Source organism: Nasonia vitripennis (genome assembly GCF_009193385.2).
Source record: "Nasonia vitripennis strain AsymCx chromosome 1 unlocalized genomic scaffold, Nvit_psr_1.1 chr1_random0007, whole genome shotgun sequence".
Classification (NCBI taxonomy): Eukaryota; Metazoa; Arthropoda; class Insecta; order Hymenoptera; family Pteromalidae; genus Nasonia; species Nasonia vitripennis.
The window spans coordinates 1712534-1738267 of record NW_022279594.1 but is presented as its reverse complement, the minus strand read 5'-3'; the positions used below and the strand labels follow the sequence as shown (position 1 = coordinate 1738267).

At 36.3% G+C, this 25734-nt stretch overlaps 1 protein-coding gene across 6 annotated transcripts in view; it reads right to left on the bottom strand.

The window, feature by feature from the left end:
• Window positions 1-831: 831 nt before the first annotated feature.
• LOC107981625 (sodium/hydrogen exchanger 3) overlaps window positions 832-25734 on the bottom strand; it is a 347213-nt gene continuing 322310 nt past the window's right edge. For 3 of the 6 annotated variants that reach the window (XM_031932689.2, XM_031932695.2, XM_031932706.2), the window contains one exon: window positions 2019-2954. In XM_031932689.2, coding sequence (XP_031788549.1) covers window positions 2694-2954 — 261 coding nt within the window. In that variant the 3' untranslated portion in view covers window positions 2019-2693. Of the gene's footprint in view, window positions 2955-25734 lie in introns of all 6 variants that reach the window. The other 3 variants (XM_031932708.2, XM_031932715.2, XM_031932699.2) reach the window with 3 other exon arrangements.

Below are 25734 nucleotides of genomic sequence, written 5' to 3'. Positions count from 1 at the left end.
AGATATCTTTAGAAAATCAGATCATATCTGCACCTATGATTATTTGCAGCATTCCTTTCACCAAATTTGCAGATTACATCTTGTGATATGCACGAATACATAGAGCAGTCGTTTTTTGACTCAAGAACCTCAAAAATATCAAAATTTATCAAAATCTCTGATTCGATTATTTGCACTGTTACAAAGCTTTCTCTTGGAGAAAGCAAAACGGACTGTTTTTCCATTAGGCTACATTAAAAATAAAGAAAATAAGAAAATAATTGTAACGAGGTGCGTAATCAGGTAGATTCGCGCATCGTAGAAACGCGACATTGCGCAAGCGCGAGGCAAGATTTGGGGCCTCGCGTATCAGTCGCGGTCCGTAGGACTGATAGATAGCTTCTGGCCATAGGTGCGAACGCGTTAGCTCTCGTGTGCGAGAGTGACTGCATCGAGCGACGACCGAGAGCGTGCGAGAGAGTGAGAGTGTGTGTGATCGCGAGAAGAAGACGTCCGAGCCAACTCCTGCTACGAGAAGAAAGGACGACCTGGCTTGTCGATCAGCGACTAAACGAGAGGACGTCGGCTGCTACGAGTGAGCCAGCAACACCACCGGCGCAGAGTGTGTGTGAGTATGTGGTGCGAGAACGGCGACAACGAGAAAGAAGGGCTGAGCCCTTTAATCGGGATCGCATCAGCAGTAGCAGCGGCTACAGCTTTGCGACTTGGTGCAGCGGCACCAAGTAACGCCTTTGCGCGCGTAGGCTTCGTGAGATACTCTCCACGCCGAGTCGATATTGAGGTGACTTGGCGCACATTTGTAAAGAGACAATATTGCCGCACAATATATGATTTTGTTATTTTATTTTAATTGGGACTAAATTCATTTTCATGAGTTGTTCTCTCCCGTTCCCTACGTCCTCATCGCAAATACCGCCGCCTCCGCGGGCGTTACAACGAACGGTCGTAACGCAAAACTGAGAAGCCGGCTCTGCACAGGAGAGTGAGGAGAAATAGCAAAGTGCGAACACGACTTTCGCGAAGCAGCTTTCACAGCAAGCTGCGTTGCAACGCGGGTAAATCACAAGCGTTGAGAGAGTTCTCCGCCGCACCGAGGTATTGTGATCGGGTCGGGTATTGCCGAGTTTCCTTCGAAATCGAACCCCGTTACAAGATATATTTTATAGTGATTTATGCAAATATTTGTGCATTATAAAATATTTCTCACAAAATATGCTCGAATCAAACGAAAATATATTTTAAAAATATACAAAAAATATTTTTTAATATTTCCTTTACAATATTTACAATTACATATTTTAAATTGTATAAATCTTTAGGTCATATATTTTATGAAAATGTTTATTTCATAGTTTTAAATTGTCTTTAAAATGTTCCTAAAATATTTTAAAATATACAAATATTTTAAAATATTGTGTGCTATTAGGGTTGTGACTGTGTACACTGAGAAATTCTTCGCTTTGCTGCCCCGGCCCGAGTGAATGGTGCACTAAACGCACTAGCTCGTCTCTCCCAAAAGTTAGAGAAGTTGCTGCCCGAAAATGGTGCAGCAGTGCTCCCGTTTAGTGCTCTTTTCTCCCGTGTGGCGCATCGAAACCGCCGAATTTCGGCGGAATAACAGCTTGCGGGGCAGTAGCGCTCCTAAAATTGGGAGTGCTGCTGCTTGAAGCTCATAGTACAGTTGTGCTATGAGCTTCAAGCAGCAGTTCATGCTATGTGCAGCTACTGCCCGAAGAATTTTGCAGTATATATGTGGTGGTTCACGCCAGTGCAAGCAGATGCTCCAGCCCAGACCCGACTTCACCTAGCCGAGTCTGGCCGCAATCTGAGGCATGAGCGCCATTGGCCAACGACACGCTGCGGGTAGCGCGCACCCAATCGCCATTCTGGGCTCGGACGCTAAGTAGTCTAGACGCTGCTGAATTCTCTAATCAGTATTATAGAATAAAGTCGTCGTAATTCTGGTTTTTCATAAATAATCAGAGTTATTTGTACCACCCGCTCTACCTCATTCTTAACGCGTCAAGTATAAAATAAGGAGAACGATCTCCAAATATATACTTTCATATTCTTATTGCATATTAAGTATAGTTGCAGAATGCTTCAAAAACAGTTAAGGTTTCAAAAATCTCGCATTAATACAGATTTAATATAATATACTATTTTAAAAACAAATCGTTTAATCTAAGCTCTTGAATATTTCTACACACAGCGTGTATTAACTATTTGAAAATATCATTCATCGTGCTACACTATGAAATGCAGAGATAAGAATTTTTCAATCATTTCGTAAATTCCAACAATAGTAAATAATCCTTGCAGCAGTGTTATAGTAAGTTACATAAATAATGTATTTAAAATTAGTATTTGTGCAAATTAATATTTGTGACATTATTTACAATTTTTTAATTACGATAGGCAAAACTTCATACAATTCAATAGGTATATTTAAAACATTCGATAATAGTAAAAGGAAGAAAATGACATAAAAAGTAAGTTTTTCTGGAAAATTTTGCAAAACAATTTTCTTAATTTTTAATACTTAGATATTTGCAATATAATTTTATACAAAATAATTCCTTAGATATATTCAAAAGTCATAATCCAAATCGCGCTAGAAATCCTTTAAAATTTTTGCTTATTATAAGTAAAAACATTTTCAAAATATGAAAATTCTAGTAAAAATTAAATACTTACGCTAAAATTCCTGACATGTGAAAGATTTCAGCAGTTAAATATGCTAGGTACGCCATCACGAAAATAAAAATTGGTTCAATAACACGAACTTGGTTTGTAAATCGTGTTACAAATCCAGTCGTGAAGCCCCATATCACTCCAATAATAGTACCACCAATGGCCACAACAAAAAAAGATGCTAAACCAGATAATATATCAGAATATGAAATTCTATGATGTCCCATTTCACTGTAGGCTTCAAACATATGGTACAATACCTACAAATATGAAGAAAACAGTTAGGCAGTGAAATTAGCAAATTATTTAGGAAGTCAATGATTCTTTATTTATATAAAGCATATAATATTCATTAAACTGTGCAATAACTAATACCAATTTTCATATGCAATAAAAATTTTTAAATAAACTAGCACGCCACACGCGGCTTAACGGCCGCGGTGCCTTGCCGCCTTGCATCACTTCGTATTTTGCGTATAAGGCACGACCACTAACGCTTGCGCTTCGTGCTCGTTATCTAAGGTTTTTGTAAGCTATATACTTAAACACCCGTTTTTGAAGATTTGTCCTTGGTTTAAGCATTTTGGAAAAATATTTGTTACAGTAGAAATTCAGGTTTTGAAAATATCTTCTTACATTTATCATTTTTATATAAAACGTACAGCCGCAAAGTTTTATGGCGAATAATTTATTTTTTGTTTTGCTTTAAAAAAACGATTTTTGGCTGTTGACTCGAGTTTTAAGCATTTTGATAATTAGATACTAACAGAAAAAAGTTGTACTTGTTAAATATCTACATGTTTTCTATCTAACTTTTTTTGTAGAAAGCTTAGAATTCGTGTTAGAGCCAGAAAACCGTTTTTATCGATTTTTGGAGGTAACCTCACTCTGCGTATATATGCGGAATAAAGCTTAAAATAAAACCACAAGTTTTCAGTGATAAGAAAAATTTGTACACAAATTTTTAGTCCGATTGATTTAAGTTTTTCAGAGATAATCGTGTAACACCAACATTTTTATTTAAAAATACACGTAAAAATCTAACAAATTGTGCCCGCATTTTAAAACGATGTAGATGATCGCGATAAAAAAAAATAGTTTTTTAGTTTATGCGAGAGTGGACCTTCTAAAATTGCAGTCCAATTGTTTAAAAATTGCGTAAAATAGGGTATCTCACATATTTTTCGCTTACAAAACTATAAGGCACTTTCGTACTGTTGTCATGCCCAAAATTAAGACTATCGATTTCTACAATAATTTTTGGGAGAGTTATTGATCTATATTATCCAATATCAAGGGACCAAAACACTTCTAAACTTCAAAAAATTGATTATCATTATTTATTAATTAGAACATTTTTTGTAAAACGAGCTACTGAAACACGTTTATCGAAGGAAGTTTTTCCCGCAAAGTTATAAGTGAAATATGTATAGTCGACAGAGACTGGTATTCCTCAACTAAACATATTGAGGGTACTCAGATAACGATAACCATTCAGATCCCTATTAAAAATTTTACTTAAGGTTTTATATAAGAACTTACGTAAGGTCTTATATCAGATCTTGGCAAAGATCTTGCGCAAGATCGTACATAAGATCTCATCAGCGATTTTTAACCAAGAACTAACATAAAATCTTCCGTAAAATCTTATACAAGATCTTATGTTCATGATAAAAAAAAATATATTTTCATCAAATATTCATTTAAGATCTTACGCAAGATCGTATACAAGATCTTGAATTAATCTCTCTATATTAATAAAAAATCGTTGCTGCCGCCACCACCGCCACCGCTTCAATAATGAGCTCCGCCTCAATTTGGGTAATTGGGTTAAAATTATGCCTTTTTTTACGTCATTTTTAACCCAACTTTCGTTATTGGGTTAATAGTGAATGATTTTCACGTAATTTTACTGTTTCTGGCTCCCCCTCATTTTGGGTTATTAGCTCCGCCTCATTTTGGCGCCCCATCATTGGGCCTCCCTCTCATTTTGGCTTGCCTTTATCATAACTTTCCCTTATTTGGGCATCCCATGATATATATTTTACCCTTTCTCGCTTTGCTCGGTAATACCCCATTTGGATATATAATATGCTATGATTAATTATTATCTATTAATTTACTAAATATGCAATTCAGAAAGTACTGACAGATTTCCACACCACCCAAGGGGTACTGCCATAAATATACTGTAAATTTAGTGGAATATGCTGTTAGTGCGTTTTTTTAATATTTTGTTAATAAACATCAACAATGTGTTTTTCTTAAATATCATTACTAACATTTATTACTCTTTATATAAGTCTCTTTACATTTATATTTTCACATTCATTATGTGTTCTTCTTCAATGTTTATTAGACATATTATAACAGTGAAATGTATTTTAGTATCAAATTTATTTAATTTTTGTTATTAACGTTTATTAACAAATAAAGTGGTATCCACAGTAGACCTATTCCACTTTTATAATTTGCATTATAAAACTTTTGCTTGCATTTAAAATATACTTTTTTTTAAATAACTTTTCTCATATTTGTCCAATATGAAAACATGTATGTACATTTTTTATTATGTTTCATATATATTGCTTTTCTATGGACCTATATGAGCATACTACTTTATGATTTTCTAAAAAACATTAGATTCATAAATATAAATTGTAACGAGGAACAACGATTCTCGCCACGCCGGTAATCGAGGCAGAATAGAGTGTGACGAAAGACGGCGGCATTAGCTCGACGTACAGAGCGCGCGCCTAGAGATCTCGGGAGCGCCGGATCGATTCTCGGTCCCGGCGTCTCCTTTTGTGATTTTCTCCACTCACGTCAATGTCTCACCCCGTTACAAAATATAGTAATAACATGATTACAGCACAATTTTACTTATGTAATTTCATATGTCTTCTTAAAATTGTCAGTTCTATAAAATCTTTTGTTACAATAAGTACATATTTGTATATTTTTTCATATAAAAGTAAGTGACAAATAAGGTTATTATGTTTTTTGAATAATATTCCGCATTTGTGACAAAGAAAGATTTTAATGGCTGCATGCTCCCTTATGTGCCTTAAATAATTTTTCTTAAAATTAAATCTCGAAACACAAATTCTACAAATATCTCAAATCCTATGTGAGTTTCTTGATTTTGGAGAGGATCTGATTCCATTTTTTGTTGAATGAATAAAAACTTCCGATTGGGATTTGATCTAAAACAAAAGTTAGTATGTTAAATTATGTTTAGCAATCTCGAACAAAAAGTAAGACAATATCCAGAATATGCATAAAAATAATGAATCTAAAGACGTTTACACTACATAAGTTTGAACAAGTTTGCATGTATTTTTTCATATATTTTTCATACTTATAACATTGTGTTCAAATCTATAAAGATGTTAAGTATACAAAAAAAAAAATTTTTCTATGAAACGACAATTACTAAAGTGGATATTATAATCGGAGAACAGACATTTGCACTTATTTAAACGCTTCTGCCCAAACAATATTTTTATAAGTTGGGTATCATCGGTTTCATTTTGAATAAACAATTAATTTTCATTTTTACATCTAGAAAGGGCAACATACAACTGACCGTGAAAAAAAAATGGCTTATAAATATAAATACCAACTGGGTCAAAACTTTGTCCTTGCGATTCATTTATAGTCATGGCAAAAGCCAAAATTAGAGGAAATTGTCGACGGAATATTACAAAAGGCAAAGGTGTATATCACAGGTATCTAAAATAATTCTTGGAATAAAAGCAGTAGTTCCCTTTTTATCACCTGTAATAATCTCAGCTTTGTATACAGTTCAATTATTTTCAATCTGGTACTATTGCAAAGACCGTCATTTATACTTATATTTTGAATGAGCATGACTATTGTACTTTTTTTCAATTCAATTTATGTACTGGAAAACCTGGAATTTTAGAGAATTTAAATATTCTGTTGGATACTTTAATTGTGCATCACTATGAGTTTCATCAACACCTTTATGTCTAGCGTAATCGATACTATAATATATAACTTTCTCGCTATTAATTTTTTTTTAATATTTTTTTATTTATTTTGTAAATATCTTTATTATGGGGCGATAAAATGACTCTATTTAAAAGATCATCATTTACAGATATAACTGAACCGTAAATTTTATTGCATATAATATTATTTTTCCATTTATCTGGAATCTTAAAACTATCAATATGTCCATCACCAATATTTAAAAGAAAAGATAAAAAATTAATATTTTCCGATCTCATGTTTATCTTTAATTTTAACACCTTGAAATTCTCCAGAATATACACGAACAAATGCTATAATTTCCACTTCACGTACGTACCATTCATTGACATATGCATTTTATAAGTACTTCTATCAGTAATTTTTAAAGATTCGTCGACTACGATAAATGGCTAAAAATATTCCCAATTCTCATAAACATGATTTACAATTTTAGCTCTAATATGATTTTGTTTCGTATTAAACAAAAAATACGAAAAGCAACGAAATAAGCAATTGCCATCTCCAAGGATTTTTTTTGTCTATTTCACATTCTGACATTTTATTGGATATTCTGTACATCTACTATGTCAAAATTTAATAGATTATAAATACTTAACTTTCAATGTTGAGTATGGTTCTCTTTATCTCTCTTTTCCCCTTTCTCTCTCTCCTTCTCTCTCACCTTCTCTCTTTCAAATGATTGCAGCCTGGATTTAGTATCCCGCACAATAATTTATACATAAAAACTCGCGATTTAATTTTGAATTCAGTTTTATAGGAATAACCAAACTATTTCTGCATATAGCATTAAAAAATCGCAAGTAAAACTTCGAATTTAACTCAAACTTAACCAAATTTTTGACGCGACGTGAATACAAAGCTGCCAAGAATTTGTTGTTATATGTTGTTGATACGGTTGCTATGTATTATGTTATAGGTAACCTCTGCGAGTTTAAACATAATAGATTTTCGAATATCTAATACAATTAAAATTACAACTGCAGTAGAAATATTTTCAACTTATAAATTACTACCTATTTTAAAATTGGGGGTTGGCGAGCGAAGCGAGTTCAATTAAAAAATTAATCATTCTCATTACGATTTTGAATGAACAATCAAAATCGTAATGAGAAGATTTAGAAATTATAAAATTATACAATTAAAAACGAAAATTGAAATTAGGGGTTGGCCAGCGAAGCGAGCAGGGGGTACCCCCCCACCCCCCTAGTTATTAATAAAAAGATTTCTTTTGATCATGGCGGTAAGATCTTGCATAAGATCTTATGTAAGAAATTGGGAAAGATATTACGTAATGTCTTATGCAAGATCTTGTATACTATCTTGCGTAAGATTTTGAATAAATATTTGATGAAAATAATTTTTTTTTTATCATGAACATAAGATCTTATGTAAGATCTTCCGTAAGAGCTTATCTTCATTCTTGATCGAAAATCGCTGATAAGATCTTATGTACGATCTTACACAAGATCTTTGACAAGATCTGATATATGATTTTACGTAAGTTCACACATACGATCTTGAGTGAAATTTTTAATAGGGATGAGATTTTAAGACCCATACAGTAACAAAAGGTAAGTACATAGCAATAAGAATCCACCCTACATTTTCACCTGCATATAAATTTTTACACATACTTGTATGCTTCTCTGCAAGTGGCACTGCATGGTGACCTATACAATTATGTACGTACTGTGCTAAATACAAGCATGCAGTAAATTGACGGAAAGTCTGCATGAGATTATGCATGTTGATTTACATATTAGGATCTGCATATGGCCATGCATAAAACTGCTGAAGAAAATTTGATTATAATATTAGTGTACTGACTGACCATTTTGCCCTTCTATTTTATTTTGCTACATACTAACCTGCTTACACATTTGCATGAACATTCATAGCAAATCAAATTGCTGGTTACTCCGCATAGGCTTTAGGAGACTACTCTATATACCATTTGGCAGGATACTCCGCAGATCACTTTGTAGCTGTTCCAGCAGCATTTAAACATATCTTCAAACGAACCCGGTTATAAATATTCATAAAAAATTAGTATATGATTATATTATATGATTTTATTTAGATTTTACAGTCTTAAATCATTATATGCTAAAATCATATACTAAAATTATATATACACTTTTAGTATATCAAATACTGTAATAGAATTCTATGCTGCTGCCCTCATTGCAAAAAAGTATTTTAAACAGTTTTCTTAGAATATTTTCAAAAAACTAGCTTATGGTGTAAAATAGCAATACAAATCATGGAGAAAAAGTTGGATAGGGCAAACGAGGCTTTATTTTAAGATACAACAATTCAAAGTTTTCATCCCATGCTATCAGTATATCTATATAGGTGCGCAGTGTTCCTCCTTTTTACAAGTTTTATGAGTATTTTATACTCTAAACAATTTATATCACCATTCTAATGTTTGATACTATGAATTGTAAGGTTTTGACATTAGATAACCCTGTATAATATCTTAAAAAAGAAATTTTCTAATAAAAATCCTAATTGAGCACCACTTCAGCCGGTGAACTAGCTTAAGTGATAGAATTAGGATTTGAAGGAGGAGATAAAGGAACAACAGCAATGACAGGGTTCGACAGGAAACAGATGACAGAGTTAGAATGGAGGATAGAGGAGGGAGAAAGAGACAGCAAGAAAAATAACCTGGTGATTTCAGGATGGCAAGAAGAAAAATGGAACAAAGATACAGTGGAATCATGGATAAAGAAGAAGCTAAATATAGAGATAAACATAAGAAAGACGTGGACAATAAAAGGAAAGACCCGCAGGCTAGGGCTAGAATGCATGAAATGGGAGGAAAAAGGGGCGATTATGAGAGAAAAGTCGAAGCTACAAGGCACAAACATCTTCGTAGATCACGACCTAACCTGGAAAGAAAGGAGGAATAAGGAAAATATAAAAGATGCGGCGATAAAGCTAAGAAAGGAGGGAAAAGTGGTGAAGATAGGATACAATAGGCTATAGATAGATGGGGCAAAGCACACATGGAATGAAAGGGAACAGGAATTTTTTCGGAGCAGAAGAAGGACGGGGGAAAGTAACAAAGAGAAAACGGAGGAACATACGGATAGTTAACTGGAATATAGCGGGCATAAAAGGATCAGATGATGATACATGGAAATACTTGAGAGGATTTGACATCATCTGTCTACAAGAGACATGGATAGAAGATATAGAGGTTAGATTCTGGAAAAAGAAGCTGGTTGGCTTCGAGTTCAAGACAAGGGATACAAAAAAGCGGGAGAAAGAGGAAGAGTAAAAGGAGGTTTAGCAATGGCAATAAAAATAGATGAAAAGGCAGAAGAGGTAGTATGGATAGAGAAAAAATCAAGTGAATTCATAGGGGCTAAAATAAAAAAGAAGCGAGAGACATGGTGGATAGGGACAACATACATGAGAGAGGAGAAACAGGAAAACTACAAAGAAATAGATGAACTGATAGAAAGGGCCAGAGGAGAGAAGGTGCTAATATGTGGAGATATGAACGCAAGAACAGGTATGGAAAGAGGAGGACTGGATGAGAAAGGAATGGCGGAGGTAAGAAACTCTAAAGACGAAAAGAAAAACAGAGAAGGGGAAGAATTGGTGGACAGGACAAGAGAACTAGGCTTAAGCATTCTAAACGGTATCACAGAGGGAGATGAACAGAGAGAGTATACTTATATAGGACGAGCGGGCTATTCTGTAATAGACTATGCCATAACATATGAGGAGGAGACAAGAGGAATAAAGAGAATGAGTATAGCACACAGGCTAGAATCGGACCACAACGCAATGGAGATAGAGGCAAGTACAGAGGAATAGGAGAGAGAAAAAGAGGAAAGTCAGGTTGAAACGGTAACAGTGTGGACAGAAGAGGCAGTAGGACGCTTTAGACAGGGTCTAGAGAAAGCAGAACAAGCGACAGAATGGAAAAAGTTGAAACAGAAAATAGAAAGGGCAACCAAGAAAAGACTAAAAAAAGGGGAAGGAAATACCTGGTGGGATGAAGAGTGCAGGAAGAAGAAAGCCGAAGTAAAGAGGATAGGAAGGGATATAAGAGGAGGAGAAGAAAGGAGGGAATACATAAAAGCAAAGAAGGAATGGAGGATACTCGTGGAGAAGAAGAGAGAGGTGGATATGGAAAAGAGGATAAGGGAAGCGGAAGAGGACAGGTCAGGGAAGAAATTCTGGGAAGTGGTGAAGAAAAGAAGAAGGAAGAAGAGAGTAAAAGGAGGCAGCACCATAGGAGAAGGGACGTGGATTGAATACTTCAAAGCACACCTAGGAGAGGAAGAGGAAGAGGAAAACTCAATTAGAGAAGGAGGAGCAGAGGAAAGAGGAGAGGACTCGGGAGATGATGGACAGATAACGGAAGAAGAGGGGAGGAATGCCATAAGAAAAATGAAAAAAGGTAAGGCACCGGGGGCAGACGGGATACAGAACGAGGTATGGTTGTACGGGGAGGAACAGGTGATAGGAGAGTTAACAAAGATACTAAATGACATATGGGCGGGAAACACAATCCCAACAGAGTGGAATACGGGTTTAATTACCCCATTATTTAAGAAGGGGGGCAAAGAGGATGCAAAAAACTATAGAGGGATAACGCTGGTGGACACAGGGTATAAAATCTACACAGAAATAATCAGAGGAAAAATGGAAAGGGTACTAGAGAGAAATGGGATGCTGGACGATACACAAATAGGTTTTAGAAAAGGAAGAGGGACGGCAGACGTGATATATATATATATATATATATATATATATATATATATATATATACTGAGTAAAGCGATGGAAACAGAACTCATGAAGAAAGGAGGGAAAGTGTACATCTTCTTCGCGGATATGAAGGCAGCGTTTGATAAAGTGAGAAGAAAGGAGATATGGGGAATGATGAGGAAACTGGGTCTGGGGAGCAGAGTTAGGGACAGGGTAAAGGAGCTTTATGAGGGTATAAGGAGTGAATTAAAATTTGGGAATAGAAAGATAGGAGGCTTCGAATTACACAAAGGTGTAAGACAAGGATGCCCGCTAAGCCCGACGTTATTCAACGTAGTGATGGCAGACGTAGAAAATGAACTAAACAAAGTGCAAGAAGGAGGGATCGTATTAGGAAAAAAGAAATTTTGGTCTTTATCATACGCGGATCATATGGTACTTCTAGCGACGAGTACAGGAGGATTAAAGCATATGCTAAGGAGGTTTAAAAGGATTATAAATAGGAAAGGGCTGGAGCTAAATACAGAAAAATCTAAGATCATGGTATTTAAGAATGGAGGAAGAAGGAAAAAAGAAGAGAAATTCTACTGGGAAGACACATAACTGGAAATAGTAAAGAGCTTCGACTACCTAGGATATACACTAAAAGAAAATGGCAAGGAGGAGGGACAGATAAAAAAGCTAAATGAGAAGGCTAACACAGTGATGAGCTCAATGTGGGGGCTAGGAGAAGAGCTTTTCAGGGACAACTGGGAACTAAGGATGAGGTTATTTGATGCAATGGTCAAAAGCGTAACAGAGTATGGGGCAGAGATATGGGGATGGAAAACAAAGGATTTAGAGAAAATACATAGGAAATACATGAAATGGGTATTAAAACTGGATAGGACAACGCCAGAGCACATACTGCACCTAGAGACGAATAGAATCAGACTAGAGACAAGGACAAGAAAACGGGCGATGAAGTATGAGGAAAAACTATGCAAGGCAGAGGAGCGCACACTATGGAGTGAATGTTGGAGAGTTTTAGAAAAGGAGACGGGAGAAAGAAAAGGAAGGAGAGAGCGCAGACAAACAAGAGAAGAAGAGCTAAACAAAAGAGGATGGTCAATAGCGCAATACCATAGAAAAGTGAGAGAAGGAGAGCAGGTATGGATAGAAATAGAAAAAGTGCACAAGGATATGCAGACCCAGACATGAGAAGGGAAAATGAGAGACTCAAGACAAGCAAGAGATGTAAAGAAGCCAATAAACCAAACAGAAGAGAGGCCTGAGTACCTGAAAAGAGGGGGAAACACGGGGAAGAGAGGTTTTAGCCACGACAGCAAGATTCAGGATGGGGAATGAGGTCAGAGGATACAGATATTGGATGAAGGAAGAGGAAAGAAGATGCAGGTTATGCGGAGAAGAGGAGGAAACGCTGGGGCACATCTTTGAACGTTGTAGCTATATAGGAAGCAGTGTGGAGGTCTGGGAGAACACGCTGAACGGAGAGAGAACAAATTTGGGGAAACTGTATGGAGTTCTTTGGAAAAGAGAAGAAAAAGAGAAAATAGAAAGAGGATAGAGGAAGAGCAAACGAACAGGTAGAAGGAGCTTTCGAATTCAGATGGGAGCAATTCAAAAAAGAGAAAGATATAAGAAAAAGCGGCAAGAGTCAAAAATCTGAAAAGGAACTAGAGGAAGGTGAGAAAGGAGAAGGGACTTTTTGTGAACAGGGGAGCAGGTAAACAAGAAGCAAAGGAAAAGTAACTAGAAAGAGAACTAGCTAGAGGATTAGAACCGAAGAGGAATGAGGAAATGAAAAAAGATGTGAAACAAGGAAGCAGACAAATATACACACGGGGTGATAAAACGAGATAGAGGTTAAAAAAGTATCAGAGAAGTGAAAGTGAAAAGCAAAGAAAGCGAAGTAGGGTAGCAGAAATGTCAAGAATGGATGGAGGATATCATGGAGGGAGTAGCATGGTAACTAGAAGACACGAGAACGGAGGAGACTAAAAAAGTAATTTTCAAGAGTAAAGAAGATATGGAGAAAATCTAGGAGAGGAGGGCAGAGATTGGAGAAGGAGGAAAAATTAGATTGGAGTAGTGGCTTACGCACGAGGAGAAGAGCCAAAGCACTCATTATGAGAGAGCTAAGGAAGAGAGAGGAAGAGGAAAAAGAGGGAGATGAAAGATGTCTGCAGGAGGAAATAATAGCAGAAGTGGAGGGAATGAGGTACTCATGGGACGAGGAGAAGGAGTGGATAGTGAAGAGAGGAAAGAGGGCTAGGATCCAAGTAGAAGAAAAAAGATACAAAAGATGGAAGGATGAAGACGAAGTGGAGGAAGAGGAAGAGTAAAGGAGTGACAGAGACAGTGGAAGAAAGGAGGAAGATGGGAAAAAGCCCATAGCTCACCTACAAAAGTGGAGGAGCAGGCGCGCACGCGCACTCATACACACACGCACTCACACAAACACTCACTTAAACACACGAGCACAAACAGACACATCCGTACACGAAACAACAGAGTATACAAACACGCACACAAAACATAACCTAAAACAGACACACACCACAGACAGACATACACAAAAGGAGACAAGAGGATGAAAATAAATGAAATAAAAAACAAATGTAATATAAATGATGTAATAAAGTGTACAAAGGAAGAAGTTTGTGAACCCCAGAGGGGAGACACAATAAAGCTTAATAATAATACATAAAATTCTATCTACTTGGAAAAATCTCTTTCCTTGCATTCACCACTGTGTGAATTAGAATCATTTTCTAACCGTTAGAAAGTAGGAACCAAGTGTCGGTTAGCTAATAAATTAGTTTTATTACTAGTGTTGCGAAGCATAACAAATTCTATAGTAGTTATATTCACACTGCTGAATATAAACACTCAAACCGCGAGTTTCGCGGTTTGAGTGTTTATATTCAGCGCGAAAAATAAAAAAATTAATTAAATTCAAAACCCAACATTAATTTACAACCTAAATTTTAGATTTGGTTATTTATAAAATAAAAAGTTTTCTCTTTTCTTTATTAAATATTGTCCCGGTGAACATTCTTATTTACGCACGACAAAGCTCATCCCTATCTATTTGCGGCAACGCAAGGATAGAAAGGAGCGACTTACTTTCTAGAGATTCAGATTTGGTTCGAAAGGACTGAATCCGACGTGACATAAATATGAAAATGCTTGTTTATCAAGAGGTATTATTAGTACTGATAAAGAATAAAATAAATGTTTAGCAGAAGCTGCAGTATTCAAGTTTCCAAAATCCTTGTGTGAATTATTTGCATACATTCTTGTATTTCAAAAACCTATTAATTCATTAGAATTATACAATAAATACAAACATCACTTTATGGCTTTGAAATTACCAAAAATCCAAGTAGATCAAAGAATAACATAGAATAACATAGAAAGTATTTTATTATTACATGGGTTGAGACTAAATGATTTTCATATATCCTGTATGGAAAATAATTACGATGATGAAGAATATAATAACGAATTAAAAGTATGTAATGATGGTGAAAATTTAGAAACATTAATTGATTCTTTGTCTGCCAATCAAGAAAAAAAAATCGCTGCAAATTCTTTGGCACGTAGCTGCCTTCAAAATTATGTTTTGGTTTGATATCAAAATTATTTTTACTTCACATATCATTCTTCAAAGTTTTTGTACTTTTTGACATTCGTCACGATAACAGGCGCCAAACGCCAAAGAGAAACAAAGAGAAGGACTCCGGATTTGCTTCATAAAAGGACTTAGAAATACAGTAGTCTATAAAGTTATAATAACCTTCAATATTCATGATTTTTTAAGAAAAATTTAACATGGGTTTCCGAGTTTTAATGGTTACGATAGTTTGCGGAACACGTCTAAAATCACTAGTAATCGAAAAATCGTCATCAACAGAACCCACATGCGTACCTAAAAATCTTCACGTTCTTTCTTTTTCACGAATTAGTAAAAAAAAAAACAGAAAAAAACAAGCTTAGGTATAGATAAAAATCCATTAAAAAGAAGCTGAGATCTAAGCGATGTCATTTTCAGTTATATAGAGTATACAGGGTGAAGAACCAAAATTTTGAAGCCTAATATCTTTGAAACTAACTGGTTTCATAAACAGCCCAAAGAAAGGGATCAACGTACTATATAATGCTAAGTAAATCTAAAATTTGAACTTGATGATATTGCCTTTAACTCTCGCTACGCTCGGGTGTTAACTGCGTCGTGTAAAAAAGAACCATTTAAGTCACATGTATCGTAATGTACTATTTTTTCTAGAAAGGTTCGACATTAAGTTTTCGAGTTAAAACGATTTTTAAAAAATGTGCTTTTTATATATATATAGAACGACGAATGATAGTATAAATTTTCGGCAGTAAAAAGATAGGTTATTTTATTCTCTTTCAGGTACATATCAAGCAATTCACTTCTATTAACTTTTCCTATAACTTTATTAGAAAAAACTACAATCTCAAGACTAAAAAATCACCATAGAAAAAAAACGCGTTCACAAAATGTAAAAACATACTGTATTTCCGCTATGTACTAGTAAAAACAAAGAAAAAGAGACTTACTGGGTTAAAATCCACTGAGTAGATGCTGAGATGCAGGCGTATACGGACGAACCAACACATACACATCCGTATGGACATTTTCTAAAAACACTATTTTTCGACTAATAATAAATCAAAACACACTTTCTACGTGTTTTTACAAAAACTCTAAAAATTACTATTACAAGGCTTCCTTAGAAAGGAAGCAATTTATGACCTAATCAGAAACTTAGCAGGAATAAAGGTATTAGATGAAAGGGCATGGGGTTACATAAGAGGATTTGATGTTATCTGTCTACAAGAAACGTGGTTAGAAGACAAAGAAGGAAAATTCTACGAAAATTCTACGAAGAAATTAGGAGGATTCGAAGTTAGAGCAAAAAATGCGAAAAAAGAGGGAGAATAAGGGAGAGTGAAAGGGGGAATGGTGATAGCAGTAAAAATAGGAGATAAAACTGAGAAAATAGAATGGATAAGGGAAAAGACAAACGAATTTAAAGAAGCGAAGATAAGGAGATGAGAGGATACATGGTGTATAGGAACAGCATTCGTGAGAGAGGAAAAACAGGACAACTATAAAGAAATGTAAAAGATGGTAAAAAAGGCCAGAGGAGAGAAAGGTACAGAGATATGAATGAGAGAACGAGATTTGAAGGAGGTGGAAAAAATGAAGAGGAAATCGCAGAGACAAGGGTATCGAAAGACTGAATTTGTTCGTGAATATGAAATAACGAATGCTATATGTATTAATGCATATAAAAAGATGCAATTTACAGTTTTGATCGAGATAAAAGAGATGCTGCGAATAATTCTTTGTGCAAATATGCTCTATTTTCAAAATGATATGTTCATGAACATGAAAAGACGTATACTGTATATATTTATGGATATCACAAGATGTAATCTGCAAATTCGGTCGAGATGAAAGGTATGCTGAAAATAATTATTTGTTTGGGTATGCTGTTTTTTCATTCCTATCTGTTTTTCTTTTTTTTTTGTAATATTATAATATTACAAAAAAATAAAATATATCTTTTGCCTTCTCAAGTCCTATCCAGGTCTTATATGGCTCATCCCTCTGCCCGATACCATACAATGGTACCGGTCAGAGAGGTTTCCTATAGTCGCGGTGCATGCACATCGGAATATAGTGCACATGCATCTGGATTGGACCTACTAATTATACAGTGCGAAACTGTATACAGTGGGATCCAAACCATTGGAGCTTTGACGTTATAAGATACTTATGTATGTAACATACAAACGTATGTGAACATAGAGGTGTCCCGATGTCAGAAAAGCCAAGAGTCAGGCTTAAACCCAGAACCTCCGGATTACTAGCCCAACACTCTGCCTACTGAGCTTCTTTTTTTAAAGTTACTTGTTTGTGAACATGAAATGACAAATGCTGCATGAATTCATGTATATCACAAGATGTAATCTGCAGTTCTGGTTGAGATAAGAGGGATGCCGCGAATAATTCTTTGTGCATATATGCTTATGGTTTAAGGCTATGTCTTTGTCAATTTGAAATTACGAATGCCTTATATATTTATACATATCACAGGATGTAATCTGCAGATTCAATCTAGATGAAAAAACTACTGCAAATAATTATTTTTACTGAAATGGTCTTTTTTTCTGTAGTGATTTGTTTGTGAACATGAAATGACGAATGCTGCATGTATTCATGCATATCACAAGATGTAATATGCAAATTTAGTCTAGATAAAAGAGATGCTGTGAGTAATTCTTAAAAATAATGTTTTTCTTTTTACAAGCAATGTCTTTGTAACTTCAAAACGATGAATGCCGTATGTATTTATGCATTTCACAATCAACCACATCTGCCGATTCGGTCAAGATAATAAGCATGCTGCAAATACTAATTTGTGCAGACATCATTTTTTTTTTTTTTAATGTGTTTGTTGTATTAGTAACTTAGTTATACATACTTATTTGTGTAAATAAACTTATAAAATAGTCATTTCGATACAATGATATATCATTAATGTAGATAACAAGACACAACAATTATTTACTAAAAGATTTATACAAACTTTTGCATACTCAAAAACTCTTTATAAGTACCAATAAAATATACGTATAAAAATAAAGTATTGATAAATCAGATATAACATTCTTACATATAAAAGAAAAATTAAGTTGTTCACTAATAAAAAAAAATGAATCGGGCATGGCAAGTTACAGTTTTCATTGTTAAATTATTTATATTATTTATATATTTGAAACGGGTGAGGGTAGAAATTTTGAAAAATAAAGATTTGAAAGGCAAAAATTACGAATTGAATTATAACAAAAGGTAAAATTATAAGTCCCAGAATATTGGAAAGGTATAATTTTGAAAACCTAAATTTTGAAATTCATAAAAATATCGCTTCTGCATTGTTTTAACTACAAATATAACCTTTCGCAATATTTCGCAATATTTTAATTCAACATTTTTGTTTCATAAATTTATTAATCTCAAAATCTTAGTTTATAAATTTTGAATTTCTTATACTTACCCTTTCTAATTTTTATTTTTCAAAATTTTTACCCTCACCCATTTTAAACTTGACTATTTTTCATTGATCTCATTACCTTTTTATCTATGGTTTCAATTATTACATTTCCTACAGTATTTATTAAGTCACAATTAACTTTGACAAATATAAGAATTGTTGTAATATTATTATTATTATTATTATTACTATGAAGGGGGGACCACCAAGATCCCTGGGACTTAGGCTGTAAACCCATTGTACCACCCTTCGTCATGGCATCCCCTACGCAGGTAAGCCTGCCCTTCTCCAGAAGGTCAGTATGGCTCCCGCGTCGAGTGCCCTAATCTCTTCATACGTGGGAAAAAGCTCCCCCAAGCACTGATGTCTGAGCCGCGCAAACAGTTAGTACATGGGTAGGCGTTTCTTCCGCCCCCTCGCACCACCTGCATATACCCGTAGCCTCCTTCCCCATCTTTAGACCGTGATACCTTAAGCGGATGTGCCCGGCCACTATCTGTGTCGGGAGTCGGGAGTCTATCTGCTATTTCGTTACCCCTGATCCCGGTGTGTCCTGGGACCCAGAGCAGCCTGACCTTGTTGTTGTGAGCGGTCAGCTGATTTACAACCACTTTGCATTCCCAGACCAGTCTGGAGGTCGTCCTATGAGCCATAAGTGCTCTATGTGCCGCCTGACTGTCTGAGCAAATGGTGATAATTCTATCCCTTGCGCCGAGTTCAATGTTCCTCTGAGCACAGGTCAGTATAGCGTATATCTCAGTCTGGAAGACCGTAGCATACCACCCCAGGGAAAAGAAGGTTCCCCTTCCATCCCTTTGGCAGTAGTACCCCGAACCAGTGCCAGTCTCTGCCCTAGAGCCATCTGTGTACCAGACGTCCCCAGTTCCTGGTCGACTGTCCCTGCGGGCCTTCCATTCTTCTCTTGTAGGACCCCGTATCTTCTTCCAAAGAAGTAGCGCGGGATCATCATATCAGTTTTGATGGAAAATTCCGGTAAGAGACCCACCCCACCCGGAAGCCGGGTGTGCCTCGTGCCTTGTGTCCATTGTCCGTACGCATTGAGTCTGTGCGCTGCCTTAGCAGCCATCCCAATGATAGTAAGATGGAGTGGTTCCACCTTCACAAGGATTCCAAGTGCCTTGGTAGGCGTGGTCCTATAGGACCCTGTCGACCCACCCCCTTAGCGCCTGTCCCCTGAGTTTCGACGGGGTTGAAAGTTCCTTATGGCCCACTTGACCTTTTCCGGTGTAACGACCTTCGCCGCCAAATCCCATGCCGCCCTCTGCTGCCTATTCTTACCCGAGCTCTCATCCCCCATCTCATGGGAGAGCCGAAAGCCCGGGAAGTTGGCTTCCAGAAGTAGTTTTAAACACTCCTCTTCCGAGGTTGTGTATTCTCCTGTAGGCAGTCTGAAGCGTTAAGCCATACCTCAGGATTTTTCGCGAGTATCCGGAGGAGTCTGGACGCGTCAGGATATCTCTAGATATACGCGCAGTAGTCCCTCCATCCCTTGATTCTTACCGCGTTGATGCGGTTTTTATATAGCCTCTGGGCTTTTCTGTCAATCCGCCAATCGACACTATTGCGAGTATTCTTGGCCCTGTTAAAGGTCCTCCCCATTTCACGTCGCAGATCCTCTAGCTCCCGGTTCCACCATGGGGTACCCCATGTTCCCTTTCGGATGGTCCAGGGATAGCTTCTCTGGAAAGAGATGTTTACTATCTCACCTAGCTCGAATGCCCAGTGATCAAGCTCATCCGATGTTCCAAAGCTTAGTTTGAAGGATTGAAGCTCGTTCCTAAGGTTTTCCCTAAAGAACGCCCAGTCTGTTTTCCTGGGATTCCTAAAGGCCCTTGTTGCCGAGCATGTTTCCTTCCATTCGAATTGGATGTATCTGTGGTCGCACAGTGAAGGTTTGTTGGATACCCGCCAGCTGCCCACCTACCCCTCCATTCCAACTGTACACAGAGTGAGGCCAATCACCTCACTTCTAACCGAATTGTAGAAGGTAGGTTCTCTGCCCCTGTTCATAATACACAGACTCGTCGTTACCAGATACTGCAGCAGTACGTCGCCCCTGCCGTTAGTATCCGAACTGCCCCAAACTATGTGATGAGTATTAGCGTCGCATCCCAGTATAAGAGGAATGCTTCGCTGTCTGCAGTGTTCCACTAGATCTTGTACCTCCCTTGGTGGGGACTCTTCTTGAGAGTCGTATGGAAAGTAGCCAGAGGCGACCACAATATCACTCTCAGAGCCCCCTCCTACAGGGAGTTTGATCTTTATTGCCGTGAGGTCCCTGCTGCACCGAGCCGGCAGCAGCAGAGCATCAAAACCTTTAACAAGTATGCACGCCCTGGGAACGCTGCACGTGGGGTCTCTATAGATCGGACCAGCACCCCCCAGACCACTGATCCTCTCCGCGAATAGTCAAGGTTCTTGTATTAGGCATATGCCTGTGTGCATCTTAACCATGCGCCTGACCAGTGCGGCCGAGGCGCCTTTACTATGATGCAAGTTTATTTGTGTAAACACTATCTCGTCGCCAGCCATGGTGATTAGGATGGGACAGTGTTGCTCTGTTCGCGCTGACCCCGGGGCTTAGGGAGAGAGGAGGGGACAGACCCAGAGCTGGGACACGTAGCATCCCTTGCTCCAGGAGCCCCCGCCTCCCTCTCCCGTTTTCGCCTCTTTACTCCGCTGTGCTCCCGAAATTCTCGGTCGCAACTTCAGAGATCGAAGCTCGCCGGTTACTAGATCCGCCTGAGGGTTCTGTGAGCCCCCCCTCCCGGCAAGATCCGTGTCGGAAACACCAGCAGTGCGCGTATACGCCCCTGCCCACCCCCATGCTGATCTGCATTGTTGTAATAAATATGTATAAAATGCTACGTGATTGTCTTCCATAATAATTTTGCGGAATGCTTCAAACTCGCCTAACCTTTTACTTTATTGGAAGTTAATTTTTTTTAAGATTTCAGTCTTTTTTGGTAAATTTTTCTGAGTATTTACTACCCAGACTTCGTAATAGGCTACTCTATACACCTAGACACAGTCCTTAAATGATTTTACACCAATACACCTCAAACCACGGTGCGAACTACCTGAACGTCGTCATCGACTATTCTGTACTCCTAGACACCTTCCTCGAATGATTTTTACAACTAGACACAAAAACCACAGAGCGAACAACCTAGACCTTGTCATCGGCCACCCTGTAGCTACCTAGACACCGCACTTGAAGGATTTATTTACCTACACACCAAAAACCATGGAGCGCATCACCTAGACGTCGTCATCGCCCACCCTGTACACCTAGACACCGTACTTGAATGATTTGTATACCAAGACTCCATAAACTACCTGAACATTGTCATCAGATATATATATATATATATATATATATATATATATATATATATAGCTGATGTATATTCAATATATTGATGTTCTAGACATCAGTATATTGAATATATATTGATGTCTAGAACATATAGCACTAATAATCTGCGATACTTAATATGATAGAAGTGTGTAGAAAAGCAATATCCAACTACACTATTCATATAGCTTATTAGTGGCAAACTTCACAGTCGTAACGTTTTTCTGTCTGGAGAATCGCAAAATCGTACATCGTTCATTATTACGTAAATAAAATCTGCTTTTCGCTTATATTTTTACTGAAACACTTAATAAAACATAAGCCACTTTATATAAGCTACAATTTTTGCAGCAGGTTAAATGGCGGAAAAGCAATAATGAATAATTAATCCAACTACACTGCATGCGCAGCTAACTTAACGGTCCTAAAATTTGTCTGGAGAATAAGGAGATGATTGGAGCATTTGGGAATTATACATCCATTTATTTTGAAAATGAAACAGTTTTTTGCCAATATTTTTAGTAGAATCATAGATTAGCACAATAACATGCTAATAAATCGAAAATTAATTGAAAACAGTAATGGTATGCATTTTTTCTGGATACTTTAAAATCCGAACCCCAATATAGAAGTAAATTGTGCCGCGGCACCGCGGCTTCGTCTGCTTCTCAAACTCGCTTTCGTGACGTTGCCGCGCCACTTAATTATATGTACGTAATATATAATAACACAATCGCGTGTCACTGAGTAGCAGATGAGTGTCGGTATACGTATTACGTACCTAGGCCGGGAAAATAAATAATGTCCCAGATCGCACGTGTATTGCCTAAGGCGAAGCCGAGGGTGGCGAACATGCGACCTCAGCATTCTTTGTTCCCTGCTGTAGTGCGTACGCGATTTTACATGCCCCAGTTGTCGGAATAATACATCTGACATCGGCGTATAATACATCTGACCGGAAGTTACGTGACCGAAGGAGACAAAATATCGGTAGAAGTAATTCTGACAAAAAGAAAATTCACCGAGCAAATTTACAACTTGCAATATTAAGTTATTAGCGTAATATATCGGAATAAATCCTTTAAAAGATGAAAGATTAGGTTAATATATTTCAAATAGATACCAACAGATTGCGCATAAGCGCAATATTAGTGATTTCAATGCAATCGAAATTTTTGTTGAAGGTTAGAAAATCCAATTTTAAAGTATATAGGGTCGCCCTGTCCTAACAAGGAAAGGTACCCAACCCGAACTCACCGATTTTGATGATTTTCATATATGTTGTAGAACATAAAAAAATAAGAGACACGTATTTTTTTTTATCGGCTAATTTTCACTTTTAAGGGGTAAAAACCTCCCCTAAAGTTAACCCCCAAAAAGCGTTTTTTTTAAATATCTCGGCTTAAAATTAATATTTTTCAATGAAACAAATTGGAGGTTATTTCTTACAAAAAGAGCAAGTATTTCATGGTGATTTGAAGAGTAAGGGTAGCATCCCCTATTTTTTAGGGGTTGAAAACATATATTTTTTGGCATAATTTTATAATAAAAATGTTTAAACCGACTAAAAAAAATTGGAAAAAATGTTTAAACATCCTTAATAACAAAATTTAGTTGACGTCTTTCGGTGTTTTCATAAATATTATCCCTCAGGGGGTAAACCACCCCTAACACAAAATAACTGTAAATATGTAATTCAATACATAATATTTCGTAGAAAGTTTGTATATAGAGGTTTTCGAGGTCGCTGATTACAAATCTGTTATCAGATTTTGAAAATTCAAAATGGCGGATCCAATATGGCGGACGGAAATATCGAAAAAAAATTTTATATAATAAAAAAGTTTTAAACGACTACAAAATTTGGAAAAAATTTGTAAACATCTATAATAAACAAATTAAGTTTTTCGGTTTTTTCATAGATACTTCCCCTTAGGGGGGTAAACCACCCCTAACACAAAATAACTATAAGTATACTTCAATCCATAATATTTTGTAGAAGGTTTGTATATAGGGGTTTTCGAGATCGCTCTTTACAAATCTGATATCAGATTTTAAAAATACAAAATGGCAAAACCAATGTGGTGGACGAAAATGTCGAAAAAAAATTTTAACTTTCAAAAAAACTTGTTTACAAATGTGTGATCTTTGTAGCCTGTACATGTGAACTAAAGAGCCTTAAACCCTAAACCCCTAAAGAACAAATAGGCTAAATGGTTGTGCTTTTTAACCAAACCACCTCAAATTCCTAAATTTGTAAACAAGAAAATTCTGTGTGTGAAGCAGTTTTATAATTTCCGTAGAAATTGTTATCAGAATGTTATTGAAATTCCTTTATTGTAAATTCAACTTATAATGTATTTTTGTTTATAATATTAGAGTATAATAATAATCTACAATCTTTTATCTTTTGCCATAGTGCATTTTTTGTATTCAGCATAAAATATATTATTTTACGATGTTTTTACAATATTGGTAGTCCTCATAAAAGTGTTTAAAGCACAATGCTTTTTTGCACCAACCACATCGTACAATTGCAATGTTTGTGCACCCTTCTATTTCACAATGTGTTGCACAAGACTTTCCAAAACTGAAATCTATAGGATTATCAAATTTATCTGGTTTTTCATTGACGTAACCGCTTTTATACCAGGAATATTTAAACAAATCTATATATCTCGGTGAAGACAGTTGGTTGTGAACCAATGATTGAAGTTTAATCATATTATTTCTCACATGTAAATTCATATCATGATCCATTAACATTACATTATCAGAAAATGTTCGGACAAAGTTTTTCCAAATACGGAATCCATAGACATCAAGTGGTTGTATTTTTCCTGTGGTTCCAGTTGGAATTTTTTTTATGTTAATAATTTTATTTTGTGGCATTGTTTCTTCTATAACTTTGTCACAATGACCACTCCAAGAATCAAGTAATAGTATTGAGTGATGGCCTACATAGGGATAAAATATTTTTTCCAACCAGATTTTGAAGTGATCTGCAATTAAACGACTTACTAATTAACTGATCAACGATATTACAATGTAAAAATTGTTATTAGTTCCCTTACTTGTTGTTAATTTTCCAGATTTGGATGCTTCCACGTACACGTTTTCTGGTCTAAATATGTTTTGTTCTACAATAGAGCCAAACTTGCCACTTGGTTCCTTTAAAACAAGAAATAGCGGTGACAACAGTTGTCCAGTAGCTGATATTAGTGGCTGTATAGTATAACTATGCGTTGTTGCTGAAATTGACTGTACCAGACATTGCACTTGCTTTTCTCCTTCTACTGCTAATGTTCTTCCAGAATGCATTTCTAGCTGAAATCCGCTCTGATCTGTATTATACAAATTTTCGAGTCCAATCCTTGGTATACACGATTTAACGTCATCGATAAATGCTTCAGCTTTAGCCGTAAGTTCTGCACTACTTTCTAGTGTTTTTCTTGTTATGAACTTATTTATTTTCCTAGAAACTATTCGGTGTGCTTGCTTAAATTTGAGTAACCAATGTTTAGAAGCTTTGAATCTAATATCATCAAAACAAATTTCTTTTTTAGCTTGTAAGGCCCATCGAATTATATCTTCATCATGGATAATTGAACCACTGTCGAGAGCTGCTTGAAAATTATCCAGGGTATACTGACAAATTTGTGCTACTTTTTCTCTATACGTGCCACCTTTATTAATTGAATGAGCCCAACGACGTAGCTGACTAATAGATGATACTTTTTTGAATCTGTTTTGCACTGTTTTGAGACTTAAATTTTGCTTCGTTTTGCTACTTCTCCAAAATTCTACAGCTCTTTT